Raw genomic sequence first — 26044 nt, 5'->3', positions numbered from 1 at the left:
TCCTCTAAGCCTATTGCTCTTTCCCCCCAATCCTTTATATCTATAGGCAAAAGATATAAATGAAGTTCTTTTCTTGAATATTTCTTTTCTTCATCATTCAAGACACTAATACAGCTTGACAGCTGCAGAGAAAATTCTCTTCTAATATGAAGTAAGAAGATGTGGATAATTCATTTGTAAACAGAGCTGTTGGTGTCCTTAGTATAAATTAATACTCCCAAATCATAATTTATAAGGAGTAGAGCAGTAACCCAGAAAAACTGGCTAAAGGATTTTAGAACTGAAACTTCAATTCCATCCTGTCCATAGATTGGCAACATAATAAATAATATACATCAGCATAATAAATCAGCTGATGACTAAAGAACAATAGGGAGACCAGCAGTCTTCACTTGCACTTGTGCTGACACATCTATGGTAGCCAATGTAGAAGATGATCCAGGTTCAGTGCTTACTCTGAGGAGATCCATATTTACTTAAGGAAGTTGTCTAGTTTAGTCTGATTGATGCCAGAAGCAGAAGGTATTATTTCTGTTTGCTTTGAAACAGTTCTTTTCTTGCTTTTCATAGTCAAGGGCCGAATCTCTGTTGGAAAAGTCTAAAACCAGTCAAGGAAAAGAACCATATATAAAGCAGTGTTTTCTTGTGATCTCTAGAGTTCTGAGTCTATTAAATTCACAAGAAAGAACTGCAGTAAATTTTCTCCAGATTTCTCCCACTAATTATAGATATTTATAGCAAGATCATTTGAATGAATTCAAAGTAATTATTATATAGAGATAATATTCTCCTCAGTAAATTCCATTTTTCCAGCTGCTTCTGATGCCGAATAAACTGCAAGACAAAACTATGTTCTCATAAAATATGTTCTCATTAAGGAATCTATATATCTCAGCAATACGTCTAAAACTGGATCAGTCTTAACTTCTAAAATGTTAGCATAAAGGATACAGGTTGAATGAACTTAGTTCTGCCTCCTAAGCCATCATACCCAATTCTTACCTAAAAAAGAGAGAATTTAGTAATTATTTTGAAGAAGATATTAAAAAGGGTCAAATACCATTTTGAGCAGGTGATTCTAAGGCTCCCTGTTTCTCTCCAGAACATCTGAACTTGGGTGGGACTGTGAAAAGACTCTAAGAAACTGAATAAAAATGTATGGGTGAAGACATCACTTATAAGAGTTTCAAAGTCCAGCATCAGACATTACGCTGCTCAGAGTCACCTTGAACACTTTGATAGGTAGCAAATAAATTTAATAAATAAAAAATAATAATTGTGTTCCAAAGGAAATTAATAGCTAGTAAAAATGGCACTAGGATGATATAGTCTACTCTAAATGCAAAAAAAATGGCAAGCAGGCCACATTTTCACAAAGATGTATCAAATCATATTAAAATGACAGATGTTGATATACTGTACATCTGGAAGAAAGAAAGATACTTTCTTTTCAAGACAATGAAAGAAGTACCAGGAACAACAACTATAACCAGATTCTTTTATTGTACACTCTAATAGCAAACTGAGCATTGACAAGACTATTACTAAATCAACTTGGTGATACCAGTAAAGTTAATAGAATATCAAGATTTGTAGATATTTTAAACATGGTTAAAATATTAAGAGAAAAGTTAAAATTCCAAGACCCAAGATCCCCATAATTTAACTGTAGTATTGATCAGAAACCCTTAAACACTGTACCCTTTTATGTTAATCTCATTTGAATGATACTTACAATTCCTGTATTTTTCTGGGGTTTGCTTTTTAGAACAGTTTTCTTAGTCAGGACTGACTTTCTTATAAAAGAAGGTAAAAGATCTTCTAGATGCTCATCATCTGTGTCAGTAGAGCAGTTCTGATTTTTTAAGAAATTAAAGTTAATGTATTAATACCTAAAACTAAAATTAATGTAAAATTAAAATTAACGTACTTCCAATTGCAATATTTAATAGGCAACGAGTATGCAGCAAGTCCAGTGTTGTGGCAAAGAAACCAGCTTCTTCAAATATTCTTTGAGAAAACCATTTGTCTTAAATAACAGCTTTAAAGTTTTCAAAGTCAGCAGCTCTGGTCCCAGAAAACAGGTCACAGACAGAACACATAGATAAACAAACAAACAAACAAACTAACAAACAAACAAATTCAAAGTTGGCTTACAGAATAGACCTCAGGCGTTTTTGGGAAGAGTTTGATCCTGTGACTCCCGAGGACATGGACAGGATACTGGGACGGCTGAACACCACCACATGTTTACTGGACCCGTGTCCCTCCTGGCTGGTACTGGCCTCCCGGGAGGTTACACGAGGCTGGCTCCAGGGAATCGTCAGCGCTTCTTTGAGTGAGGGGTTCTTGCGGGCCGCCTTGAAAGAGGCGGTGGTAAGGCCCCTCCTCAAGAAGCCCTCCCTGGACCCGGCTGTTTTGGCCAACTACCGTCCTGTCTTCAACCTTCGCTTTCTTGCGAAGGTTGTTGAGAGTGTGGTGGCACGACAGCTCCCTTAGCACCTGGAAGAAACTGTCTATCTAGACTCGCGCCAGTCCGGCTTCCGGCCTGGGCACAGCATGGAAACGGCATTGGTCGCGTTGGTTGATGATCTCTGGCTGTTCCTCTATCCTGGTCCTGCTAGACCTCTCAGCGGCTTTTGATACCATCGACCATGGTATCTTGTTGCACCGGTTAGGGGGGTTGGGGGCACCGTTTTACTGTGGTTCTCCTCCTACCTCTCGGACTGGTCGCAATTTGTGTTGGCAGGGGGGCAGAGGTCGACCTCGAGGTGCCTCACTTGTGGGGTACCACAGGGGTCGGTTCTCTCGCCTCTCCTGTTTAACATTTATATGAAGCCACTGGGTGAGATCATCCGTGGTTTCGGGGTGGAGTTTCATCAGTACGCAGATGACACCCAGCTGTACATCTCCACCCCGGACCACCCCAACGATGCCGCGGAAGTGATGTCCCGGTGCCTGGAGGCCGTGAGAGTCTGGATGGGGAGGAACAGGCTTCGACTCAACCCGTCCAAGACCGAGTGGCTGTGGTTTCCGGTGTCACGACATAGCCAGTTGGCTCCATCCCTGGCTATCGGGGGGGAGTCATTAGCCCCCGCGGAGAGGGCCTGCAACTTGGGCATCCTCCTGGACACTCGGCTGTCTTTAGACGATCATATGACAGCCGTGGCCAGGGGGGCTTTTCATCAGGCTCGCCTGATACGCCAGTTGCGCCCCTTTCTGGATCGTGACGCTCTACGCACGGTCACTCAAGCCCTCGTTTCCCGCCTGGACTATTGCAACGCTCTCTACATGGGGCTCCCCTTGAGGTGCACCTGGAGGCTCCAGCTAGTTCAGAATGCGGCCGCGCGGGGGATTTTGGGGGCCTCTAGATACTCCCATGTAACACCTCTCCTGCGTGAGCTGCACTGGCTGCCTGTGGCCTTCTGGGTGCGCTTCAAGGTGTTAGTAACAACCTTTAAAGTGCTCCATGGCAATGGACCTAGGTATTTGCAAGACCGCCTCCTACCAAATACCTCCCTTCGACCAGTCCACTCCCACAGAGAGGGCCTCCTTAGGGTGCCGTCAGCCAGTCAATGCCGGCTGGCGACCCCCAGGGGGAGAGCTTTCTCTGTGGCAGCTCCTGCCCTCTGGAATGACCTATCCCCGACCTACGTACAACTGCGGACCTGCGCCTTTTTCGCCGAGCCCTGAAAACCCATCTATTTTGTGCGGCCGGCCTGGCGTAGTCTTAATTAGGTTTTAGTATAGATTTTTATATGGGGTATTTTAGAGCAGGCCTTTATTTATTTAATTTGATTTTAGAATAGATATTTATTGTGATTTTTATTATCGCCTGTTCACCGCCCTGAGTCCCGTAAGGGAGATAGGGCGGTATACAAATCTAAATAAACATAAACATAGCATTAATACCGTTTCCCCAAAAGTAAGCCCTACCCTGAAAATAAGCCCTAGCTTGATTTTGGGGGATGGGCCTAATATAAGCCCTATCCCAAAAATAAGCCCTAGTTTTGGGTTGGAACACACACTTAAAAATCAAGCTAGGGCAGGGGTGGGAGGTCTGGATCTGCCCTATGTGCCCTGCACCCAATTACCTTGAAGCCAGGCCTCCCCTCACTGGCCCATTTCTTCTGAGTTGTCTTCTGCAGCCAGGCCTGCATTTCTCAGTCACAGGCCTTTCCTGAAGGCCTCTGCAGCCAATGACCGAGCTAGATTCAATCCATAGATCGGTACTCGGCTGCCTAGGCCTTCCAGAAAGGCCTGACTGCAAAATGCAGGCCGGAATGCAGCTGCAGAAGAAGGCTGGGCGGGGCTGTCAGTGCCAGAGGTGAGTAAGACATCCCCTGAATGTAAGACCTGTGCCTCTTTTGGAGGCAAAAAAAATAAAATAAGACCAGATCTTATTTTCGGGGTAGATGTACCACCTAAAACATGTGTTGCTGTGAAGTCAATAATTATTCAATATTTGCATAGAACTATATTTTAATAGTCTTGAAGGGGACTGGGGTGAGGCAATTACAAACTGTATGACAAAATGTATTAATTACTGTACCTCCATTGTTCCTTTCAGAACTCTTGATAAATTTGTCACAGATGCCCTAAAACAAACATATACATAGAACATAATGTTAATAGCCACTTAGATGTCCTAAATGAGTCTCATTCTAAGCTTTCATCTAAAAATAAGCCTGCTGAATACTTCCAGTGAATGCCATTGCGAACTGACCTCCCTAGAACAGAGGGACAACATTGCAGTTGAAAACAACATCTGAATGCCGGATTTGAATGGTTCAAATCATTCTGGAGAAAGGAGAAATCTTTAGATTACCCACATCTACTCCAGACAGCTGATTATTATTATGTTTTGCTCAGCAGATGGCAGAAACTGGTTTCATGGTTAGCTTGCAATTGGCTGGAAGTTGCAGGATTTCACCTAGCTTAAAGCTGCTAATGTAGCCTATATGGATTCTAGGTTTGGCCAAGGCTCACCTCTTAATAATTTGGATTTAATATTTTTTTTGCTCCTTCTTAAAAGATTGAGAACCTTTAGATTGGCAAGTCTTATTGAAAACACTGGGTGAGTTTTCTTCAATCCTTTAAAAAATAAGTTTTAACAACAAGTTTAAAGATGTAAAAAATAATTATAGAATATGCAGCAAAAGGTTTGTTGGATTTAGAAAGTTTTAAATGGATTAAAGGTTCAGATGGACATGATTTAAGATTTTTGAAGTTAATTGAAAGAATTCTTCCCTTGGGGAAATATCTGTTTATATTTAAAAACAACTGAGAAGATAACATTGAAGGTTGAACACAAGAAGGCACTAAAAAAAAGTGGATTAATGGCTGCCTTAAGAGAGATCTATCATGAATGTGCTCAGAAAGTTATAAAAGTTAATAAAGTCTTATTGTTTCTATTGGGTTTCAATTACCTTTAAATAGTAGACTTGCAAATTATAAATTGTTCTTTCAGAACTCTTTGTGTGCAACAATTGAGATGGCTTTTGTAAGACATTTACAGAAATCAGAAAAATAAGGGCAATATTGTTTATAAATTCAGTTATATTTGAGGCATGTTTCTGCAGGGATCAAGAACTACTAAATTACATTTAATTTCTAAAGCTTAGCCATAGAATTTAAGATAATTGAAAAATTATTCATGGCATTTGCATAAAATGGAATATGAGGCAGATTGAGCAAATATAGGAATAATAAAAGTAAGAAGTTGTACTTACGGGTTTTTATCTAGCTTGATTTTTTTGGCAGGAGCAACAGCTGTCTTGTGAGGCTTTGGAGTCTCTACATCAAAGGTAGCATTAAGGTCAATCTCATCATTGTGAACAGGTTGATGAAACTTTGGATTCAGAAACTGTGCAGGAGCAGGGCTGTAAGGATCAATTAATACCACAACAGTATATAACATGATCAGTTGGATAATTACACAAATGCATCCTTCTCTGCTTCTAGCCTATTTCACATGCTATCATCCTAAAAGTTAGTACTGATATCAAAAGGAAATGGCCATAAAAAAGAATAAAGAAAACCCTGTTTAAAAAATAAGCCAATGATCAAGTATTATGTGTTCTTACGTTGGATACTGGCTACATGTATCTTCATATCCTATCCTAATATTCTGGAAAACACATCCATCAATTCACTGCCCACTGTTAATCTTTTACAAATAACTAAAGGTGGCAAACATATCCAACACAACATATCCAACAGATATTGCTACCCTGCTTCATCATGGAAGGGCAGTGTTCTTGGGAGGGATGAGCAAAAAATACTGGGAATGTTCAATAAGAGTATATACTCAGAAGAGTATTGGGAGAAATTGAAGAATTGAAAGTTCTGTTATTTTTAGTTCTTTGAGTTGCCTCGCTCAACAGTTAATAAAAATAGGATATTAAAATATTTCTATATCTATACAATTAATTTCTCTAAATACTATCCAGAATCTACATACATATAGGTGCCATTTGCTTCGCTACATATTGAACATTTATAGGACCCTTCTCAATGATTTTATTTGCTTATATAGGGATATAATGCCACCTGTGAATCATTTTTAAACATTTTTCTCTGATGCTTGCTGATATTAATTATAATATGGAATTGTGTGTGAGTCCATTGGGTGTCAGAGATAATATGTTCTCTGATTTGTCAGCCACTTAATTTCTATTTGTTCTCTTTCTCTTATCTGTCTGTCTGTCTTTAAAGGCTGCCCAAATATAGAATGACTCATTCAAATTACACCAAAAGTAGATAACAATAAAAAAGATTGCATACATACATACAAGATATTCCATATAATAGAAAACTTTACTAACAACCCAGAGTTCTCATATTTTAGAAACATTACGCAAAGACCTGTTGACAAGTCTATAATATTGAGAAAGGTGGAAGGAGCCAGCAGCAAGGACTTGATTAAAGCAGCAACAGGTGCACAACTGCAAATCTTGAAGGACCAGGTTGAATACAAATGATCCTGGAGAAGCTCTATGTATGTGGTTGCTAAGAGTTGATACCAATTTGATGGCTAATAATCAAACACATCCTGCTATAAGAGTTTCTACATTTCCACTGCAATTTTGTTAGGATTATACAGATGCCAGTGTGGTAAATGACAAAATACTGGAGTTTATTAAAAGGGTCAAACTCTCTTAAAAGGAAAACTCTCTTCCCCAAATATTGGAATACCGCTGTCACTCAGATCCTTACTGGACTAAGTGACAAAGTTAACTGATACGATGTAAGAAGAAACTTCATAGTCTGCATAGTCTAAATGTCTGCATTTATTATACAGTTTAGGCATAATATCTTCATTGTTTCAAATGTTAATGTTCTTCCTTCGCTAACCTTTCAGAGACAAGCCGGCTAAGTGCTTCACTGGTTAACGATGGCACTTTTATGGTATCTTGTAGCACTCCTATCTTTTTTTTCAAACTCTGGGGGGAAAAAAAGAAGAAATTAAAAAAAAAGACAACTTTAAAGTCAAGATATATATTTTCTGTTTTGTATTGATTACGGGTTGATTTTGAGGGAGAGAAAACTGCACGCTTTCACTTCAATGGGAAAATGTTTGAAAAGAATGTTAAGTTATGAATAGGGGACACAAATGATGCATTGAATAAAGGCCGAAAGGAAAAGTTTTACCATAATCTCCTTATCTGCATTTCTCAGATCTGTCTGTGTATTTCTCAGTTCTTCAGTTGTTTTCCCCAACTCTAGAACAATTTTCTGGAGCTATAGATTAAAAACTACGTGTCAGAAAAGCAGAATTCAATGAGGACTAAAATTACACACAGTTTTATGTATCCCAAAATTACCATAATTGTGCTTAATAAAAGCACATTCCCAAATGCAATGTTTTTAAAATTTATCACATTATAACAGAAGCCCGAAAGAGCCATCTTGAATGTGAACAGCTCACCTACGATAGAATAATTTTTTGGCCTATCAAAGTACCTGCCGGAGTTTCAGGGAGACTCACAAGAAGCTATTAATGCATCCTGAAGCACTACTTTATTACTGGTAAATCTATAAAGAATTTTTGTAATTCTCAGTATGTGCTCAAAAAAGTTTTTTTTAAAAAAAAATCAGCCTTCTATATTTTGCCCTAATAGCCTCCAGATAGTTTATTTGGTAGGATGGGCAGAAAGAGAACGACCCAAAAGTTATTCAGTGAATTTTCATTCCTGTGTGTAAACTTGAACTTAGTGTTCTCCAATTCCAACTGAACACTTTAACCACTAACCAAATGTACTTATGCAGTTATATATTATTGAGACGTGCCTGCATTATGTACAATGTATCAAAACAGAATAATTGGCACATATTTCAATATATTTCAGTGACCTATAGATTAAAAGGCATGTACTCCTCTCTCTCTGGTAGTTGAGATCTTTATCTCAGTGAGTTGGGAGCTTGACTGGCTGTTGACATTTCATATACCTGCTCTTAGGATATATTATTTAGTAGATGTTGCTACATTAATCATTCCCAAATAGGAACAAATGGGCATGAAAAACAGGATTTAAAGGGTGTTTTCCCCCCTATATCTTTTTACAGAATAATTACCAAGAAACCAAAGTAGGCTCAGATATCAATGTCCCTACAGTTTGTAGTTGGTGACCCAACCTCCAATTACAAATTACTTTTACCCAAGTATCCTGGAACACGATATAGAGGAAAGGTGCAAATGGATGACTATTGCTCAGCATCGTTAAACAATTCTGTTCCATCTGCCATTCTGAGTTAATTTTTTGGGCTGACATTCCTTGTATTAATTTTGAACAATCTCAGAACAGGGCATTAAGGCACATTCTAATTAGGACATGTGCCTCCGTTCATTCCAATGAGACAGCAATGTTATTGTGAATATTTCAAGGCAGTCAGTGTTTAATTAAAGAGGATAGGAAAGGAACAGCTATATGATAAATTGAAATCACTACTAACAAATAGTTGCTGACCTCTTCTGGCTGACCTCTGAAATTGGTGTGCTCACTGGTGACACAGATTTTAATAAGGAAGAATTGATTGATATAAATCACACTTCACTAGATTTTTCTCTTTTGTGTGTGTGCAGAAATTGATGAACAATTTGCCAGTTCTGCGTTGCATGGTTACACAGACAAACTGATGGATGAAACAGTGACAATTTGAATCAGGAGGGTTCAGTTGAACTTAACTTTCCAGTTAATAAGTAGCTACCAAATTGACCATGCCATTGGCCAAACAAAAAATGTACTTAGGTGACAGTACAGAGAATGAATTTTAAATAGATGCTCTGCATGTATCTGCAGGAATATTAATGCAACCTTTACCTTATGATTAGCAGAAAACAACTCCTTTCTCAGTTTTTCGACTGTATCATTTGATGCTTTCTGGGACTCCTTCAGACTTTCATACTCCCTGAAAGAGCCACAACTAGTCAGTCAACCTATGGAGTTTGCTTGCAAACAAGGTCTTGGATTGACAAAATAAAGCCAGTAAACAAATCTCAAGTCATTATTTAAGTGGCTGCAAAAGTTCCTGTTACATATAAACAAGCAGTTTCAGTGTTGAACAGGCCAGCATTGATTTGCACAGTGTTAACACACTGACACCACAGAGCAGGTGAGAAAACATACTTTCACAAGGGTTTGGAATAGATATTAAAATGGCAGAAAAGCATATATCAAAGCGCAAAGCAAACAATCTTTACTTATAGCAATGTTTTATATTTTACTGAATTCACACCTCACTGAAATGATATGTAACACGTTTTTGTTTTTTTTTAAAAAGTTTAGCTTGTGAAATCATTTTAGTAGTATTATAAAACAGTGCTGAAGCTATTGGTTACAATGCAGATATTTCATGGTGTAGCTCATTATTAAAAGTTGTGATTATTCATTTGCTAAATGTTGCCTGCAGAAGTTGCAAATTAAACATGGTATAAATAGAAAGACCTCTCACACACCCTGTAGGGACCAGCAAGTACACTGTACTTATTGTGCCACAGCTACACAAAACACTTTGCCCTGCACAGGGGAGATATTCAGAGGCCATGCTGTATTACTCAGAATCATTACAATCATCCATCTCTTCCGTTCCCATCAAACAATCAGCTCCTAAAAACCCTGGCAAACCTTTAAAAGCAGTTTCCATAGCAATGATGTGTCACTAATACAACAATATAGTATGCTTGCTGTGTTGAAAATCTTCCATTTATGCCACCTTGATAGCAGCAGGGCTCATGATATAGAACAAACTGCCAGCAGGAAAAAGGCTCAAAAATTTGTTTATTCACTCAAATCTTTTAACAGCTCCAAAATTTAATCTTTATAGTTTTTTAAAATGATTTGCTTTTAAAAAAATATTATAAATTTTATAGTATTTCTGCAATCCTCCTGGAGCCCTTAATGGAGCGGACAGCATTTGCTAAATAAATAAAAACATTATTTGACTCCCTGTTTGTAGCTAGATATCTTACTCACTGCTTCTTTAGAGGGTGCTATGCAAAATGCCTGAGCCAGTACACTTTCGAACGTACTTTTTCAGAGAGATGCAATAGACTGCAAGCTGTTCTACTGCTGCTTGCCCTGCTCCCATTTCACGGATCATCTCTTCTACTTGGGAACGCTGACCCTGCAACAGTGCCTCAATTCTGGAGAGGAGATAGGTAGGTTAGGAGTTTTCTGCCTCTGCTAGTCATAGTACAAACATAATAAAAAGGAGTAGTGTATTTCAGAATGGTAAAAGTTCTACCCTGCCCCAAAGCTTTCCTCAAACATCTACTAGTATATTTCAGCCTTGCTGCGTGAAATTTGCACTGCTAGTAGATTAGAAGTTATATAAACAATGAACAAGCATCAGTGAGTTCAGGTCTTTTCTAAGTAGTTTAAGAACAATTACATATTTTTGTTCCTTGTTTATAATCAGCTGTTTGATTGAGAAATAGGAACAATTCACATGCCATTTCTCGTATTTATTATAGGCATCCTGACAAATGAAAAACCATTAAAGCCTTGGAGTACTAGAGTTCTGTCCATTTTATTAGTCTGGACCATTTTCAATCATATCCGTGAACAAAAATAGGATGAGGAACTGGGAATACAGTAGTCCTCGACTTACGACCACAATTGAGCCCAAAATTTATGTTGCTAAGTGAGACATTTGTTATGTGAGCTATGACCCATTTTACCACCTTTCTTTCCACAGTTGTTAAATGAATCAGTGCAGGTGTTAAGTTAGTAACATGGTTATGTGAATCTGACTTCCTCATTGACTTTGAAATGGTACAGTTTCCTGCCTGAGCAGAGGGTTGGACTAGAAGATTTCCAAGGTCTCTTCCAACTTTATTATCTATCTATCTATCTATCTATCTATCTATCTATCTATCTATCTATCTATCTATCTATCTATCTATCTATCTATCTATCTATCTATCTATCTATCTATCATCTATCTATCTATCTTTTTTTCAGGGTTGTCATAACTTCCAGGGTCACTAAATGAACTGTTGTAAGTTGAAGACTACCTGTACATACATGATCCTGGAAAAGAAGTTTAATTTAGAATTACATTTTCCTGCTAGACTAAATTAGGATAGTTTGTCCAGCAAATCTAGGAATGATTCAGAATGGCAGTGGTGACATTAGTAAGGGAAACTTAGTTAAAAATATATCCTTCATTAAAACCACTGCAATTTGCTCAGATATTAATTCAGTATTCAAAAGAGAATCATCTTTTATACATGAAGTTGGAATTACATATTTTCTAGAATATTGTCTATAAGATAAAGCTTCTCTAACCTCTCCATAGATTTCACCTTCCTTCGTAATTTTTGAGTTTCTTCTTTTGCACTCTTTGTTTCTTCTTGTTCCTGTTCTAAATATCTCATTTGTTTCTGAAAAAAAGAAATACTAATGTATAAAAACAGTTTTCTAACAGCAACACAGACTTAACATCAATCTATCTCAAAGGCTTTAATTCACAACCTACATTTTGGATGTCTGGAAATCAACGTTTATTGTTCTAGACATTGAGTGATTGAGAAAGCCAAAGAAAACCCAAAAGAAGTCAAAACATGCTTCATTGATTATAGAAAAACCTTTGGTCATGTCAAGCTATGGAAAGTGCTTAGAAAAATGGGAATCTCAGAGTATTTCATTGTCCTCATATGAAACCAATATACAGCTCAGGAAGGCATGGAACGGGCAAAAGACTGTGAAACAGATTGGCTTTCGGTTGACAAAGGAATGAATATTCAACCTTTGTGCTAAAAATATATTAAGAGAATCTGTTTTGGAAGATGAATATAGCTTTAAAAAGAAATAAAAACTTATATTACACCGATGACACTAATTTCATAGCCAAAACTGCAAAGGATCAGCAAGTAATAAAAGTCAAGGAGCATAGAGAAAAATGGGATTAACTTTAAATATAAAGACCAAATTAATGATAACATGCAACAACCTGCCTTAGAATGGACACTAAAGATACAAAAGTGGCAGATACCTTCTTTCTCTTAGGATCAACCATCAACAGCAAAGGAGTCAGCAATCAAGAAACATGTTGCAGACCAGCATCTAGTAGGATTGAAATGAAGGCCTTGCAAGAGATATCAGAGAGGGGCTGTATTCCAGAGAAGCAAGAGATAGTGAAGTTTGTATAGCTTGGTTGGGAGGATGAGAGTCAATATAGCTTTTTCCTAGTTCTCGGAGTATATCTTTAGTGATTTAAATAGTTTCCTTCAGATTGGCAAGATTTCAGCCTATAGGTGAGGAACAATAAGTAACGCAGCATGTCTTTCTTGGTTTTTGGAGTATGATAGAGTTACTTTATAATCTTGCATGTAATTTCTGAGTACATTGTTCCCAAAGAGCCTTAAGTTATTCTATATAGTCAAGTAGTATTACTCCAATCCGATGTATCAACGTATCTCTTCTCCTTTAATTCTAACCTCCATGGTTCCCCCTAGTCAACCTTCAAAGTCTCCTCTTATCATATATTTTCCAATCAGCAAAATTTTCCATAGGAGGATTTCTTATAGATAATTTCAGAATCTTGATAACATCTTTATAAGTTTTAAACGCCCACAAGAAAAACTCTTTTAAATCCACAAAACTGTTTCCACAATCGACTAGTCCCCCTTTTGTTGTTTTCCAAAAATCAAAGGCTTTTTTTAAAATTCTTGAACTTACATAAAGGTTATTTCATCCAGGGTAGAAGGAAATTCTCGCAGTATGGTGAAATTTTCAGATGATTCTAAATATTCAGATAAGCATTAACAAGCAAATTCCAAAAGTAATTAAAATATGAAGTAGGCAAATCTAGTGTCAGTTTAAAGATGCTGACCTCAGCTTATGAAGGATGATTTTTCTTGGTTCCGAGCTCTTAACTGGAGATCGCTATTTTACGATCTCTGATCTCTTTGCAGGCAGACTCTATATCAGTGGTGGTGAACCTATGGCACGGGTGCCAGAGGCGGCACTCGGAGCCCTCTCTGTGGGCACGCGTGCCGTCGCCCCAGTCATAGGCCTTCAGCTGGGTTTTATAAAACCTTTTCGCTTTAGGCCTCCGCTGCCGTGTGCAAAAAAAAAAAAAAAAGGTTCAATCAGTTAATTTCAACTTCTTGAGGGAAAAAAAAGATCTTGCAAAGTTGGAATTGATTGATTGAACTTTTTAGTCCCACCCAGTCTGCCGTTACCACTGTGGCCACGCCCACCCAATTGGCCACACCTACTCAATGGGCCATGCCTACCCGGCACTCGACGATGCATAAGTGGGTTTTGGATTGCAGTTTGGGCACTCAGTCTCTAAAAGGTTCGCCATCACTGCTCTATATGAAGCATACTTGTGGGTGATCCTAGCCTTTCCCTTAATCAGGAGAGGAGAGAACCAATGAAGCTTCTTGGATGAGAAGAGAAATGTCTTCCTCAGGGAAAAGAAGTCCAGTTGCCTTTCGAAGAAGCACTTTTGAAAGAACTATCACCTGGATGGCTGAGAATCTCCACAGACAATCAGGAGAGAAGTTCCAGGGAGCCAATCGGTTCACCGGCTTCTCTTTTTGCTGAGGTCATCAGCTCTGCAATTACTTCCCTGGAAGTCCACTGACACTTCTGAACTTTAGTATTGGAGAAGAGAATACCAGGAACTGCCCCCCCCAAAAGGTTTATCAACGAAATCAACCATCAGAGCTGTCATCCTGCTTCGCCCTGCCACTTTTCCGATGCCAGAACTGCCATACACCATTTTTTTTGGGGGGGGGGGAAGACATCAAATAAGGGTGGGAGAGAAGAAAGAGAAACCACTTTGAGTGCCTGCTAGAGACATTGACTGATCAGCTCCAAGGCAAACATGGCTGAACCCGCCAACCACCAGACTTGTTACTAAAACAATGGGGGTGGGGTGGGGGGAGAACGAACCTGAGAAAGGGGAAAGTAAGCGGGCACTTTTTGTGCACAAACCTCAGATTTGGCTTTTCCCTGCTCAGTAAGCACTTAATAAAAGTATTCCTTCCATTACAAAATGCAGTTGAAGATTCTTCCTTTGTAAATGGCCAAGTTGGGACAAGCCTGACATCAACGGAACGGTTGCTGGAATTGGGTATGTCTAGTTTGGTGAAGAGAAGGACAAGGGGGGACATGATAGCAGTGTTCCAATATCTCAGGGGCTGCCACAAAGAAGAGGGAGTCAAGCTATTTTCCAAAGCACCTGAAGGCAGGACAAGAAGCAACGGGTGGAAACTAATCAAGGAGAGAAGCAACCTAGAACTAAGGAGGAACTTCCTGACAGTTAGAACAATTAATCAGTGGAACAACCTGCCTCCAGAAGCGGTGAATGCGCCAACACTGGAAGTTTTTAAGAAGAGACTGGAAGCCATTTGTCCGAAATGGTATAGGGTTTCCTGCCTGAGCAGGGGGTTGGACTAGATGACCTCCAAGGTATCTTCCAACTTTACTACTACTACTACTACTACTACTACTACTACTACTACTACTACTACTACTACTACTACTACTACTACTACTATTATTATTATTAACCCAAAGTTCTCCCTTAAGGCACAAATTACCAGGCTCAAATTATCCTACTTTGGACACATTATGTGAAGACCTAATTTTCTGGAGAAGTCTTTGATTCTGGGAAATGTGGCAGGAAAGAGAATAAGACCAGCAGCAAGTGGATGGGGTTAGTTACAGGGTTAATGAGTGCACTATTAGGTTAGGGACAGCTAGTCATGGAAGAAATCTATCTGCTTATAGTCCTCAAGTTACAATGGCAATTGGGATCAGAATTTCTGTCACTGAGTGATGTGGCCATCAAGCAAAATGTCACGTGACCGCATTGCTTAGACAGGGCAATCCCTGCAACCCCTGTTAAGTGAGCACCGCCTTGCAAATTCCTAACAGCTTCCAACAACCAAAGTCACTCTGGAAGCCAGCAGGAAGGTGTGAGTTTCAGGTGCCTTTCAAACAGCTGGCAGGTTAGTAGCTGCTGCCAGGTGGCAGAGGGGTGTGTGTGCCTGGGTAATTGGGAAGATGTGGCACAAATGTGATGGGGTTTGGGGTGTTTGATCCCAGGTATGGCAGGGTATGCAAACGGTTGGGGAGATGCAACACAAGCACAGTAAGGTTCAGGGAGGGTGTGTGGGTGAACCAGTGTGATGCAAGCGCAGATGGACTGGGGGAGAGCGTGCGGATGGGAGAGACTTATTTGAGCAACTTGTGACCTTCCTTGCTCGCTTCCCCGTTGTGTTTTCTTGAGGGAAGCAGGCAAGGAAGGTCCCCAAACATGAAGCTACAAGCATTGTAGGTATGAGCTGTTTGTCAAGCACCCACAACTATAGGAGTGTTGGAATGATTGGAACTTTGAGGACTTGTTCAACACTGTCATAATTCTGAATGGCCGCTGAATGAGTGGTTAACTGAGGACTAAGGATATGAGGTTGCTAAAAATTGACGCTGATTTGATGGCACACGATCAGTCAATCAGATATCAATGTGCCATAATATTTTTGCCTCAGTATTTCTAATCAAACAAAATATTTTCTTTTAAAAATTCAACAGATGACTATTAAATACTTCCAATAGAATGTATCATGTAACAAAGTGATAGGAGAGCATATATCTTTGCCTCATCAAAAAGAAACCATGATACTATATAAATATTATTTTTTAATGTTCATTTTTCACATAAATTGACCATTATTGAAAGCTTGAATTAAAATGCTTTTTAATAATTTTACGGAGGAAAAAATATAGAAAGAAATTACTTCCCCCTTCATTATGCCAAGGACAAACGTTTTCAGTAACCATATACTTACAATTTCACATTTCTTTCCATTTTTTAATACAGTATTGTCATTTTCTCTAGATACAAAGGAAACCCCCTCCTTTTCCCATATCTTATCTAACGTCTTTAAAACCTCATAATTCAAAGTTAATCAAGAAAAATTCCATTAGTTGTTACCAAAGAAATATATCATACATCTTATTCTTTAATTCCTTCAAATGACGTCACACAAATTGAATTCTTATCAGATTTTCTTCATCTGTTCTCAATTTTAATATCAGCTCATCACTTTCTCTAAAAATGCAACAAAAACTCTCTTTTTCCCCTATCTTAGTTTTAAAAGCTTGCTAGAAAAAAAAAGAATCTAATATGTTTTAACCTTGTACAAATAAACTAACTTTGTAAACCTTTCTTTTACTTTTAAGGGTCTTGATGTTTATTCCTTTTAAGTAAAGTCTCCAAAGATGATTTCTTTTCTTTCTCTCTTTATCTTTTCTTAGGAATTTCTTCATAATACATCTCTTTTGTAAATCCAAAATAAGAGAATTGTCCATTAAAATGCAGTTTCCATGAATAAGAATAAGGTACACAGGTTCAATGCAGTGGGCATTAAAAGGGCTTGCACTACTGTTTGGGAATAATAGATTTAATTTGATGAAAATCATTATGTATTGGAATTGAAAAAATGATGACTGTTTAGATTTGGATGCTTTTAATAATTAATGGAGTGTTTTAAATTAGTAGGATGACCTTTTTGTATGACAACAAAGACGTGATAAGGCATGATAAGCAATTGGAGAAAATTTGAATTTTGTTTGATGAATTTGAATGAATTAAGGTTTAATATTATCTTGTTATTTTAAAGAGGGCTGATTCTGATATGTATAGGGCTGATTAATATTTTATTGTTATTAGGATATCAATTGTGTAGTGGAAGAAGAAATAAATGAGATTGGTGATAAAATGAGGGATGTGAGAGATTAAGAATTAGAATTGATAATTTGTTGTTTTAAACTTAAACTATGGTAATTGTAAACTGATAAAGTTATAAAACAGGTTTAGTAGTAATAGAAATTTAAAATAGAAATGGAATATTTAAATGTATCATGTTAATTGAGGGAAATAGAGAGGGGATAGTGAAATGTATTGAGTTGAGTTGTCTATATATGTCTTTACTTTTGAATGTTTGACCACCCAACCACCACGGTGGGTCCTGAGTACTTTTTCTTAAGAATTTAAAAAAACCAATAAAATGTGTTAAAAAAAGGGGCTTGCACTACTGTCTTAACAGGAAAAGAATAGCTCAAAGTAATTAATTTTTTACAGTTTTGGATTGTTTGAGACAGATTTCAAAGACTTTTTGAAACTAAATAGGAAGAATAGACTATTTGATTTGATTTCAAAGAAAAATATCCTCAAATCTCAGAAATATTAGAGTAATTGGTTAGTCATATGCCCCAGGCTAAAAAAAAGTTCTAACCAGCTTCATTTATAGTTCTCTATTGCAATTATTGGATTAAAAGTTAAATAAAAAGATGCACAGAAAACCTGAAAAGCCATTTTAAGCTAAACATCTTGGATATGTTGCAAGAATATTTCAAATTAAATAACAGGCTTACTCTCAGTGCTGTAAATATATACCTAATTAAAGGAGGGGTGTCTTCACTGCAATATCAGTTGTTCATGAGACTTACAATATTAAATAAAGCAAAACACAACATACTTATTATGAATATATGTATGTTCAAAATGTAACTTTAAACAAGAATCAGTTGAACACCATCCAACCTTTTAAAGAGCATTCACGGAAAAAAAAATCTAATGGCAGGAATATGAACTTATAACTAATCTACATCAGTTGCAGAAAACAATTATGAAATAAAAACCTCTCACCTAAATGTCTCCAACTGTTGAAGAATCAAATAATATTCTGAGTTAAGACTCTCCTTTTTAAAAATCGTGATGTTGGATCTATAGTTCTACTGCTTATCTCACTATCAACTTGGCTTCCCATCAATGGATAATCTATTCAAAGATTTTGCTGCTAAAAGATGGAAAGAGGCAATTTCTTCTTTTCCTATTGCTCTTCATTTTTGCACAACCCTTCAGAACAACTTTTCACTGGACATAAGGGGGAAAAAAAAACAAGAACTCTCCAGTGGGAAGCCTCTACTAATGTCCCCTGTGAGGATATGAGGACTTTTCACTTGCTGAAGATCATCACTATTGCTTCCAACTTCCTTATCAGGGATTTATGATGGAGTGCAGTTTACTGAGGCATTTTGATTTTTCTTTTATTATGGACTGGGGGCTATAATCAACATTTATTCAACTGAAGAAAAAGCTAATCCTTACAAGTCTAAATAAACTTTTAATACAAGACATTAGCTTTACAAAATATATTTCCAAGCAACGATACAAGACATTATCTCAAACACCTTCCCACCAGTTTAATGATACATTCAGGATTGTGGTTCCCATGTCTACTATATAGATGTTAATGGAGCACAGGTAGTCCTCGACTTACCTCAGTGCGTTTAGTGACCGTTCAAAGTTACAACAGCACTGAAAAATGACCATTTTTCATAATTACGACCTTTGCAGCAGCCCCATGATCATGTGATCAAAATTCAGATGCTTGGCAACTGGTTCATATTTATGACTGTTGCTGTGTCCTACGGTCATGCGGTCACCTTTTGTGACCTTCTCACAAGCAAAGTCAAGAAAGGTCGTAAAATGGGGCAAAACTCACAACACATTTCTCTCTTAACAACAGAAATTTTGGGCTCAGTTATGGACACAAGTCGAGGACTACCTGTATAACCCTTTCACTTTGTTTAGTGATGCTTGTAAGTCTGACTGGCATTGAAATCCAATTATATGTGTTGGACCAATTGCTCTCTACCTTTGTGCAACATTTGAGCTATTTTAGTAAACCATGGAACATTGTTGAAGCAAATAGCTTTCTCCATTCTCTTAAGATTACCTTAAGAGCCAATTCTTTTTAGCCTTGCAAGATTAGTCCAAGAAAAACAATGAGCAGACTGCACCTTAACTTTCAACTTTAGAGATGACAATCATAATATAAACCCAGATAACTTTCAACATACCTTGAGTGTAGAACACAGCATTTCCACGTCAGAAACAGTTTTCTGGAGTGATTCTATAGTGGCGTTACGTAGATCCAGAGTCTCTCTCAATGAATTTACAATACATTGACAATCTCGTTTTTCTTTCTCTGAAGCAAAAAATTATAATGGAAGTAAGGGCCCAGCTGAGTTTTATAAATGTCTATATTTAGTGAAGAAAACATTCTTAACACACATAGCAAAGATCTGAGAATTGAGTGAGAAAGGGAAGGAATTTAGCCAGAGGCAGTACACTCAACAGAGCACAGAATAACAGAATTGGAAGGGACCTTGGAGGTCTTCTACTCCAAACCTCTGCTAAAGATGGAGACCCTATACCAGACATGTCAAACTTGCGATGTCACGTGACATCGCGAGACGTATCAGGACAGTTTTGCCATTGCCGGCAATGGGGTGGGCGTGGCTTCCGGATAACGCGTCCAGCCCGCGGGCCAGCAGTTTGAGACCCCTACCCTATACTATTCTGGACAAATGGCTGTCCCATCACATCTTAAAAACCTCCCACAACATCTGGAGGCAAATCGTTCCACTGATTAATTGTTCTGATTTGAGAAGAAATTTCTCCTTAATTCTAAGTTGGATCTCTCTTTAGTAAGCTTCCATCTGTTACTTCTTGTCTTGCCCTCAGGTGCTTTGCAGAATAGGTTGACTGTCCTCTCTGTGACTGTCTCTCAAATATTGGAAGACTGCTATCATGTCATTTCCCAGTCCTTCTAGTCATTAGACTAGAGATTCTCAGTTCCTGCAACCGTTCATAGTACAACTTATCCTCCAGACCCCCCCAATCACCTTTACTGTTCTTCGCTGCACTCTTTTTAGAGTCTCAGAATCTTTTTTGTATTGTGGTGACCAAAACTGGTCCACTAATTTAGTCACTTCGTCAAAGAACGCAATAAAGTCACTGACTCTCCAAAAGCTATGGGTGTATCTGGTTTTTGGAACACTCCTCTGGGAATTACTTTCTTTTCAACTTTGTGTAAATATTACGTATGTGCAAATACCACAAGGAGGGACACTTGTAAAGAAAAAGGATAGAAAAAGGATGGGCTGAGGTACTGGGGAAGAGATTCAAGCAGAATCCCCATCTCCTTTTATTTTCGACATCATCCACTATCTACTTTAGAACCAGTTACAATCTTCTAGAGTCATAAAGGACTTTTCGTGTAGATCAATGTTCTAAAAATTGTTTGGAAATCTGCCAAACCATTGCATCAATAGCACTGGATACAAAGTGCTAGAAATAATCCTTGTTAAAAACTTCCCCAGATTTCAAAGCCTCTTTTATATCACTTCAAAGGTTGTTCAATGGGCAGAGGCAATATACACACTACCTTCCTTTTTCTTGAGGATCAGAATGTACTCCAGCACAGAGGTAATGTCTTGCGAGGAGTCACTGCAATCCATGAACTAACAGTTACAGAATTACGTAATGATGAAGTTTTGAAGACCAATTGTAGCAGTATTACATGTTGTTTTCTCAATGAGGATTCTCATAGATCGATACATATTGACAAAAAATACAGTGGACTTCAACTGGCTGAGGAATTCTGGGAACTGAAATCCACAAGTCTTAAAGCGGCCAAGTTTGAAGATCTCAGGTTTAGATGTTCATTGAGTTCAACTTTATTATGTAAAATCTATGGCTAAACAAGATTTGGCCCATAATTAACTATGGGTTCATATTTATTTATTTATTGAGCGTATGGCTAAATAAGGTGGTTCATGACATTTCGTTTACTGCCAACAGAAGAGAATATATGTAAGCTCAGAATTGAACTGTAGAATCTCTCTGAGCTTGCTTGCTGGCAGACGTTTTATCACTCGACTAGGTAACATGTTCAGTCCTAGAAGGAAGTAGGGTTTACTTTCTGTTTATATACAGCAGCCTGCCTGTCAGTGTCAGTGGGGGTATTATTTTCTTCCTGGCAGTTCCTTGATTAGGCTGTTGTTTACTGATTAATCCCTGCCTAGTGTTTTTGGATGTTTTAGTGTGCACCCATGAACACCAATTAGGAGTCAGAAGGTGCAATAAAAACTCCTTACATTTCACAACACATAGACAGACTTAACTATACTTTCAACTGTAAACTGTAAACATCCTAGACCAGGGGTAGGCAACCTTGGCTCTTTTATGACTCGTGGACTTCAACATGGCTGGCTCAAGAATTCTGGGAGCTGAAGTCCACGAGTCATAAAAGACCCAAGGTTGCCTACCCCTGCCCTAGACAAAGCTAAATCCAAACATCAGGGGATTCCTGGAAGTTCAGCACTCAGACAAATCAACAGGCACATAGAGATAAAGAACATTTACACACCATTCAAAAGAGACAATAAAAAAGCTAAAAAGCAAACAAAAAGACCAGAACACCTCCCCACTAACAATCAACACTAAGATAAGCAGGGATTAACACCACACAAACAATCAAGCAGTACACAACAGCTTAATCAAGGAACTACAGGTAATCCTCGACTTATGACCGCAATTGAGCCCAGAATTTCTGTTGCTAAGTGAGACATTTAGTGAGTTTTGCCCCATTTTACAACCTTTCTTGTCACATTTGTTAAGTGAATCATTGCAGTTGTTAAGTTAGTAACAGGGTTGTTAAGTAAATCTGGCTTCCCCATTGACTTTGCTTGCTAGAAGGTCGGAAAAGGGGATCACATGACCCCGGGAGACAGCAACGGTCATAAACATGAGTCAGTTGCCAAGCGTCTGAATGTTGATCACGTGACCATGGGAAAGCTGCAATGGCGATAAGTGTGAAAAATGGTCATTTTCAGTGTCGTTGTAACTTTGAATAATCACTAAACAAAACTGTCGTAAGTCGAGGACTACCTGTATCAATATAAAGAGGGCAAACCCAACTCCCTTCTAGCACTGAAGATGTTACAAAATAGATAACAAAATGTCTGCAAGTAAACTACCCAGCACCAAATAGTCCACATTTCACTTCGTCTTAATCATGGGCGGGCAGAAGAAATTTCATTCCCCAGATTTGGAGGCAGAAGTAATTTTATGCAGATGTGTAAAAAAAACTAGGACAAAACCCTAACAACAATGACGTCCTTAACTTATTTTATTATCTCAGACCACTCATTTTTCAACTTACCTTTCATGGATAGCTGAGCTTTCACCCTATCTAGTTCATTCTGAAACACATCACAAAAAGAATCAAATCAGATTAAAAAACAAAGTCCAAAACATAATTTTTTTAAAAAAAAATATGTATGTATAGGTAATGTATGCGAAGGCCAGTCAGGTTCTGTCTGAGCAAAACATGTGAGATCTGTTCACTGTTGTTCATTTTCTAAATGTTATAATTCATGTTGTTACTTGTCTCATCACTTTGGAACAATTGTCACCTTTTAATAATAATAAAAAAAACAGAAATATGGAATACAGAAGAGAATACAGAATAACAGAGTTAGAAGTCTTCTAGTCCAACCCCCTGCTCAAGCAGGAGACCGTATATCATTCTGAACAAATGGTTTGTCTCCCTTTAATAAATTTCCATCTGTTACCCTCCTGTCCTGCTCTCAGGTGCTTTGAAGAGCATGTTGTCCCTCTTTTCTCTGTGACAGCCCTTCAAATATTGGAAGACTGCTATCATGTCACTCTTAGTCCTTCCCTTTATTAGCATAGACATACCCAGCTTTCTTTCTTTTTTTTCTTTCCTTCTTTCTTTCTTTTTCTTTTCCTTCATTCCTCACACATATATTATACTATATATCAGTGATGGCGAACCTTTTAGAGACCGAGTGCCCAAACCACAACCCAAAACCCACTTATTTATCGCAAAGTGCCAGGGCCACATCAGCATTGTGGTGCCCTCGGGGGGGTTGGGGTTGGGGGCATGGCCCATTGAGTGGGCATGGCTGTGGTGGTCACGGCAGACTGGGGGTGTATGGCTGGGGTGGGCATGGCCACCTTGAAGTTGCTCATGGGGGAGACACCTGTGTGGACCGGGCAGGTTGGGGGACATCCAGGGGGGTCTCTGGCGGGTGGGGCGGTGGGCAGGAGGTCCAGAATAGATGGGGGGAGGCACACAATCCTAGCTGGGACTGGGGAGCCATGGCGCCGATGGGGATCCGGCTTTCCCTGCTCGGGGTGGCCTTTGGCTTGCTGGGTGTGGGCGTGCTCTACCACCTCTACTCGAGCTTGCTAGCTGGCCACTTCGCCTCCTTTGTGCTGGGTGGGGCTGCTGCTCCGGACAGTGGTGGCGGCCTAATGGACCTGCGCAAGCTGCTGGCAGCGGCGGCGCACGTGCCCACAGAAAGGGCTCTGAGTGCCGTCTCTGGCACCTGTGCCATAGGTTCCCCACCACTGCTATATATGAATACAATATTTATTTATTTCAGAATTTTACAGTACTTGATAATGCTATCAAGCTAGGAAAAAGTCTTACAAGGAACTCGCTGAACTCTGGAAAACACCAAGGTGCAAAAGAAAAAAAATAATCCTGCTGAAGAGTACAGAGGATTAGCAGAAATGAAAACTGACAATTTTGCCTATGTACTATTTTATTGCTAATTGTTAATATTTTAAAAATATATTTACAGGGTTTATTGTGTGTTAGCATTCTTTTAAGCATTTGTGAATGAAATGACAAAACCAGCATATAAATATGTTATATAATAACTATATAAATGAAAGAATTCAGTACACCAGCAGAGATTATTTCCTAGAGGATAAAAAATCAGGAGATTACAAGATCTCAAAACTGTCCTCCTCCCGGGTTACACCTCCTCATTTAAAAGGGTCCTTTATCTTCTGTAAATTATTTGGAGGGGAGCAGGAATTGTAAGATTCCAGAAGATGCAAGGCTGATAGCTTCCTGAAATTTCTTTTCTCCGGGAAAATGTTGAATGAAACCTCCCAGTTGATAATCAACCTCATCAATATTTAAAGTTATGAAACTTTTCATATTAGGAAATTGGATAATGAAAGAGATATTTCTCTATACACTAGTTGTTTAAAAGCATTTCTGTGACACAAAACCCATGGAATTGACTTTCTCTCTTTGAAGTCTCCAAACCTGTATTTACCACAGCATAATATAGTACAGTAAGTTAGCAGCTGGCACCAATTGCAACCTTTAAAAATATGTTATTCATCTCATATTGCATGAAGATGAACATTCTTACATTTGCTCATACTATCCTATTCAGAAAAATGCTTTTCAAAATTTGAAGAAGAGACTGGTACGATAGCTCACAAACCCTCCACCCAAATTTAATTAATAGGTTTACTAGCACAAACTATTCATTTTGTAAAAAAAAAATCCTTCAGTACTAATATTGTCCATTGCCTTGACATTCAGCCTGGGAATACAAGAAGGACACAAGCCTTATCTGTAAAGCTTTTCTGCATTGAATGGGACATCTAGCGGAACCAGCTGCTTAAACAAATCCTTACAGAATGATAAACACAGCTTAGACATGCTTCCAAGTATTTCTGACATTTCAGTTACCTAGTTCATTCAGCATAGATAAGATGGATGGTTTAATCTCTTTAGTAACTAATTCTGATGACAACTGCACACCAGCTTTATAAATAAAAAAAGCCAAAACGTATTTTAATAATTGGCATAAAATAAAATGAAAAAATTATCCTTCTGAACTGAATTACTAACAATATGTTACACTTAATTTTTATTCATGATTTTTCAAAACCATCATGATACTAATTCTTACTTTCACATCTGTAATATATTACACAAATTGAAAAAAAATATATACAAAAATATGATCCCTTTAAAAATTTGCTTATTTATCACCTTGTATGCCAGCTCAGTCACTGAAATGATGACAACATATTAAATTTCAAAAAAAGCAAAATGAAAGAAAGAAAAGAAAAATTAAATAAATAACAATACATTCAGTACACCAGGGAAAGGAACCATCTCAACTGCAATAATAACAACAAGATGATATACTATCAGGGAAAGATCATCTCATCCTATCCTAGGATCTCCTGAAAGTGCCAAGTTTTTACTTTCCATCAACTTTGAAGTATCATCATCTTCTTTTCATGCTTGCCTATAAACTGTGCTATGCTCACACAAAATATGCCAAGAATATCATTCATGTATATACATGTGTATGTATGTATGTATGTATGTATGTATGTATATATATATATATATGTATATATATATATGTATATATATATATATATATAGATAGATAGATAGATAGATAGATAGAGATAGATAGATAGATAGATAGATAGATAGATAGATAGATAGATAGATATATGGTAAAACTATAAACAAAAGTGAACACCAGGAAAGTAAAAAACTACAAAAGTTTTAATAAATTACGACCCAAGCTTTCGCCGGCTCACTGCCGGCATCCTCAGGGATCTATGTAGGTCAATGGGAGCACGCTTCTTATAATCAAGCCGCCTTTGCGCCCGGCCCGTGGGCGCTACCACGGAGCTCCACCAGCCAATCGCCGTTCCCACCCCGCTTTCGTTCTACTTAGCCAACTCACCTGCGCTGTTCCTATCCCTGCGCAACTTGCATACCTGCATACTTCCATACTTCACCCCCATTAACCAGTCGAGAGCGCACATCTGCCCTACCTTGCTCTGCAGGCACCCCTCTCCACCCATT

At 38.2% G+C, this 26044-nt stretch overlaps 1 protein-coding gene across 1 annotated transcript; it reads right to left on the bottom strand.

Moving 5' to 3' along the window:
* Nucleotides 1–25962, bottom strand: TRAIP (TRAF interacting protein). The gene is made up of 14 exons (XM_015817336.1): nt 25923–25962; nt 25122–25129; nt 22538–22577; nt 19389–19516; nt 11793–11887; nt 10532–10645; nt 9324–9411; nt 7654–7743; nt 7357–7445; nt 5733–5882; nt 4553–4598; nt 1736–1855; nt 952–1002; nt 1–598 (listed from the first exon to the last, which is right to left on the bottom strand). Exons 1-14 carry the CDS (start codon nt 25960–25962, stop codon nt 473–475), a joined length of 1185 nt encoding a protein of 394 aa, XP_015672822.1. The 3' UTR covers nt 1–472.
* Nucleotides 25963–26044: the final 82 nt, after the last annotated feature.

Source organism: Protobothrops mucrosquamatus, unplaced genomic scaffold (assembly GCF_001527695.2).
Source record: "Protobothrops mucrosquamatus isolate PMUCROS unplaced genomic scaffold, P.Mucros_1.0 scaffold574, whole genome shotgun sequence".
In the NCBI taxonomy this organism is placed as follows: Eukaryota; Metazoa; Chordata; class Lepidosauria; order Squamata; family Viperidae; genus Protobothrops; species Protobothrops mucrosquamatus.
The sequence above is the reverse complement of the archived record's forward strand: the minus strand, read 5'-3'. Positions and strand labels throughout refer to the sequence as shown.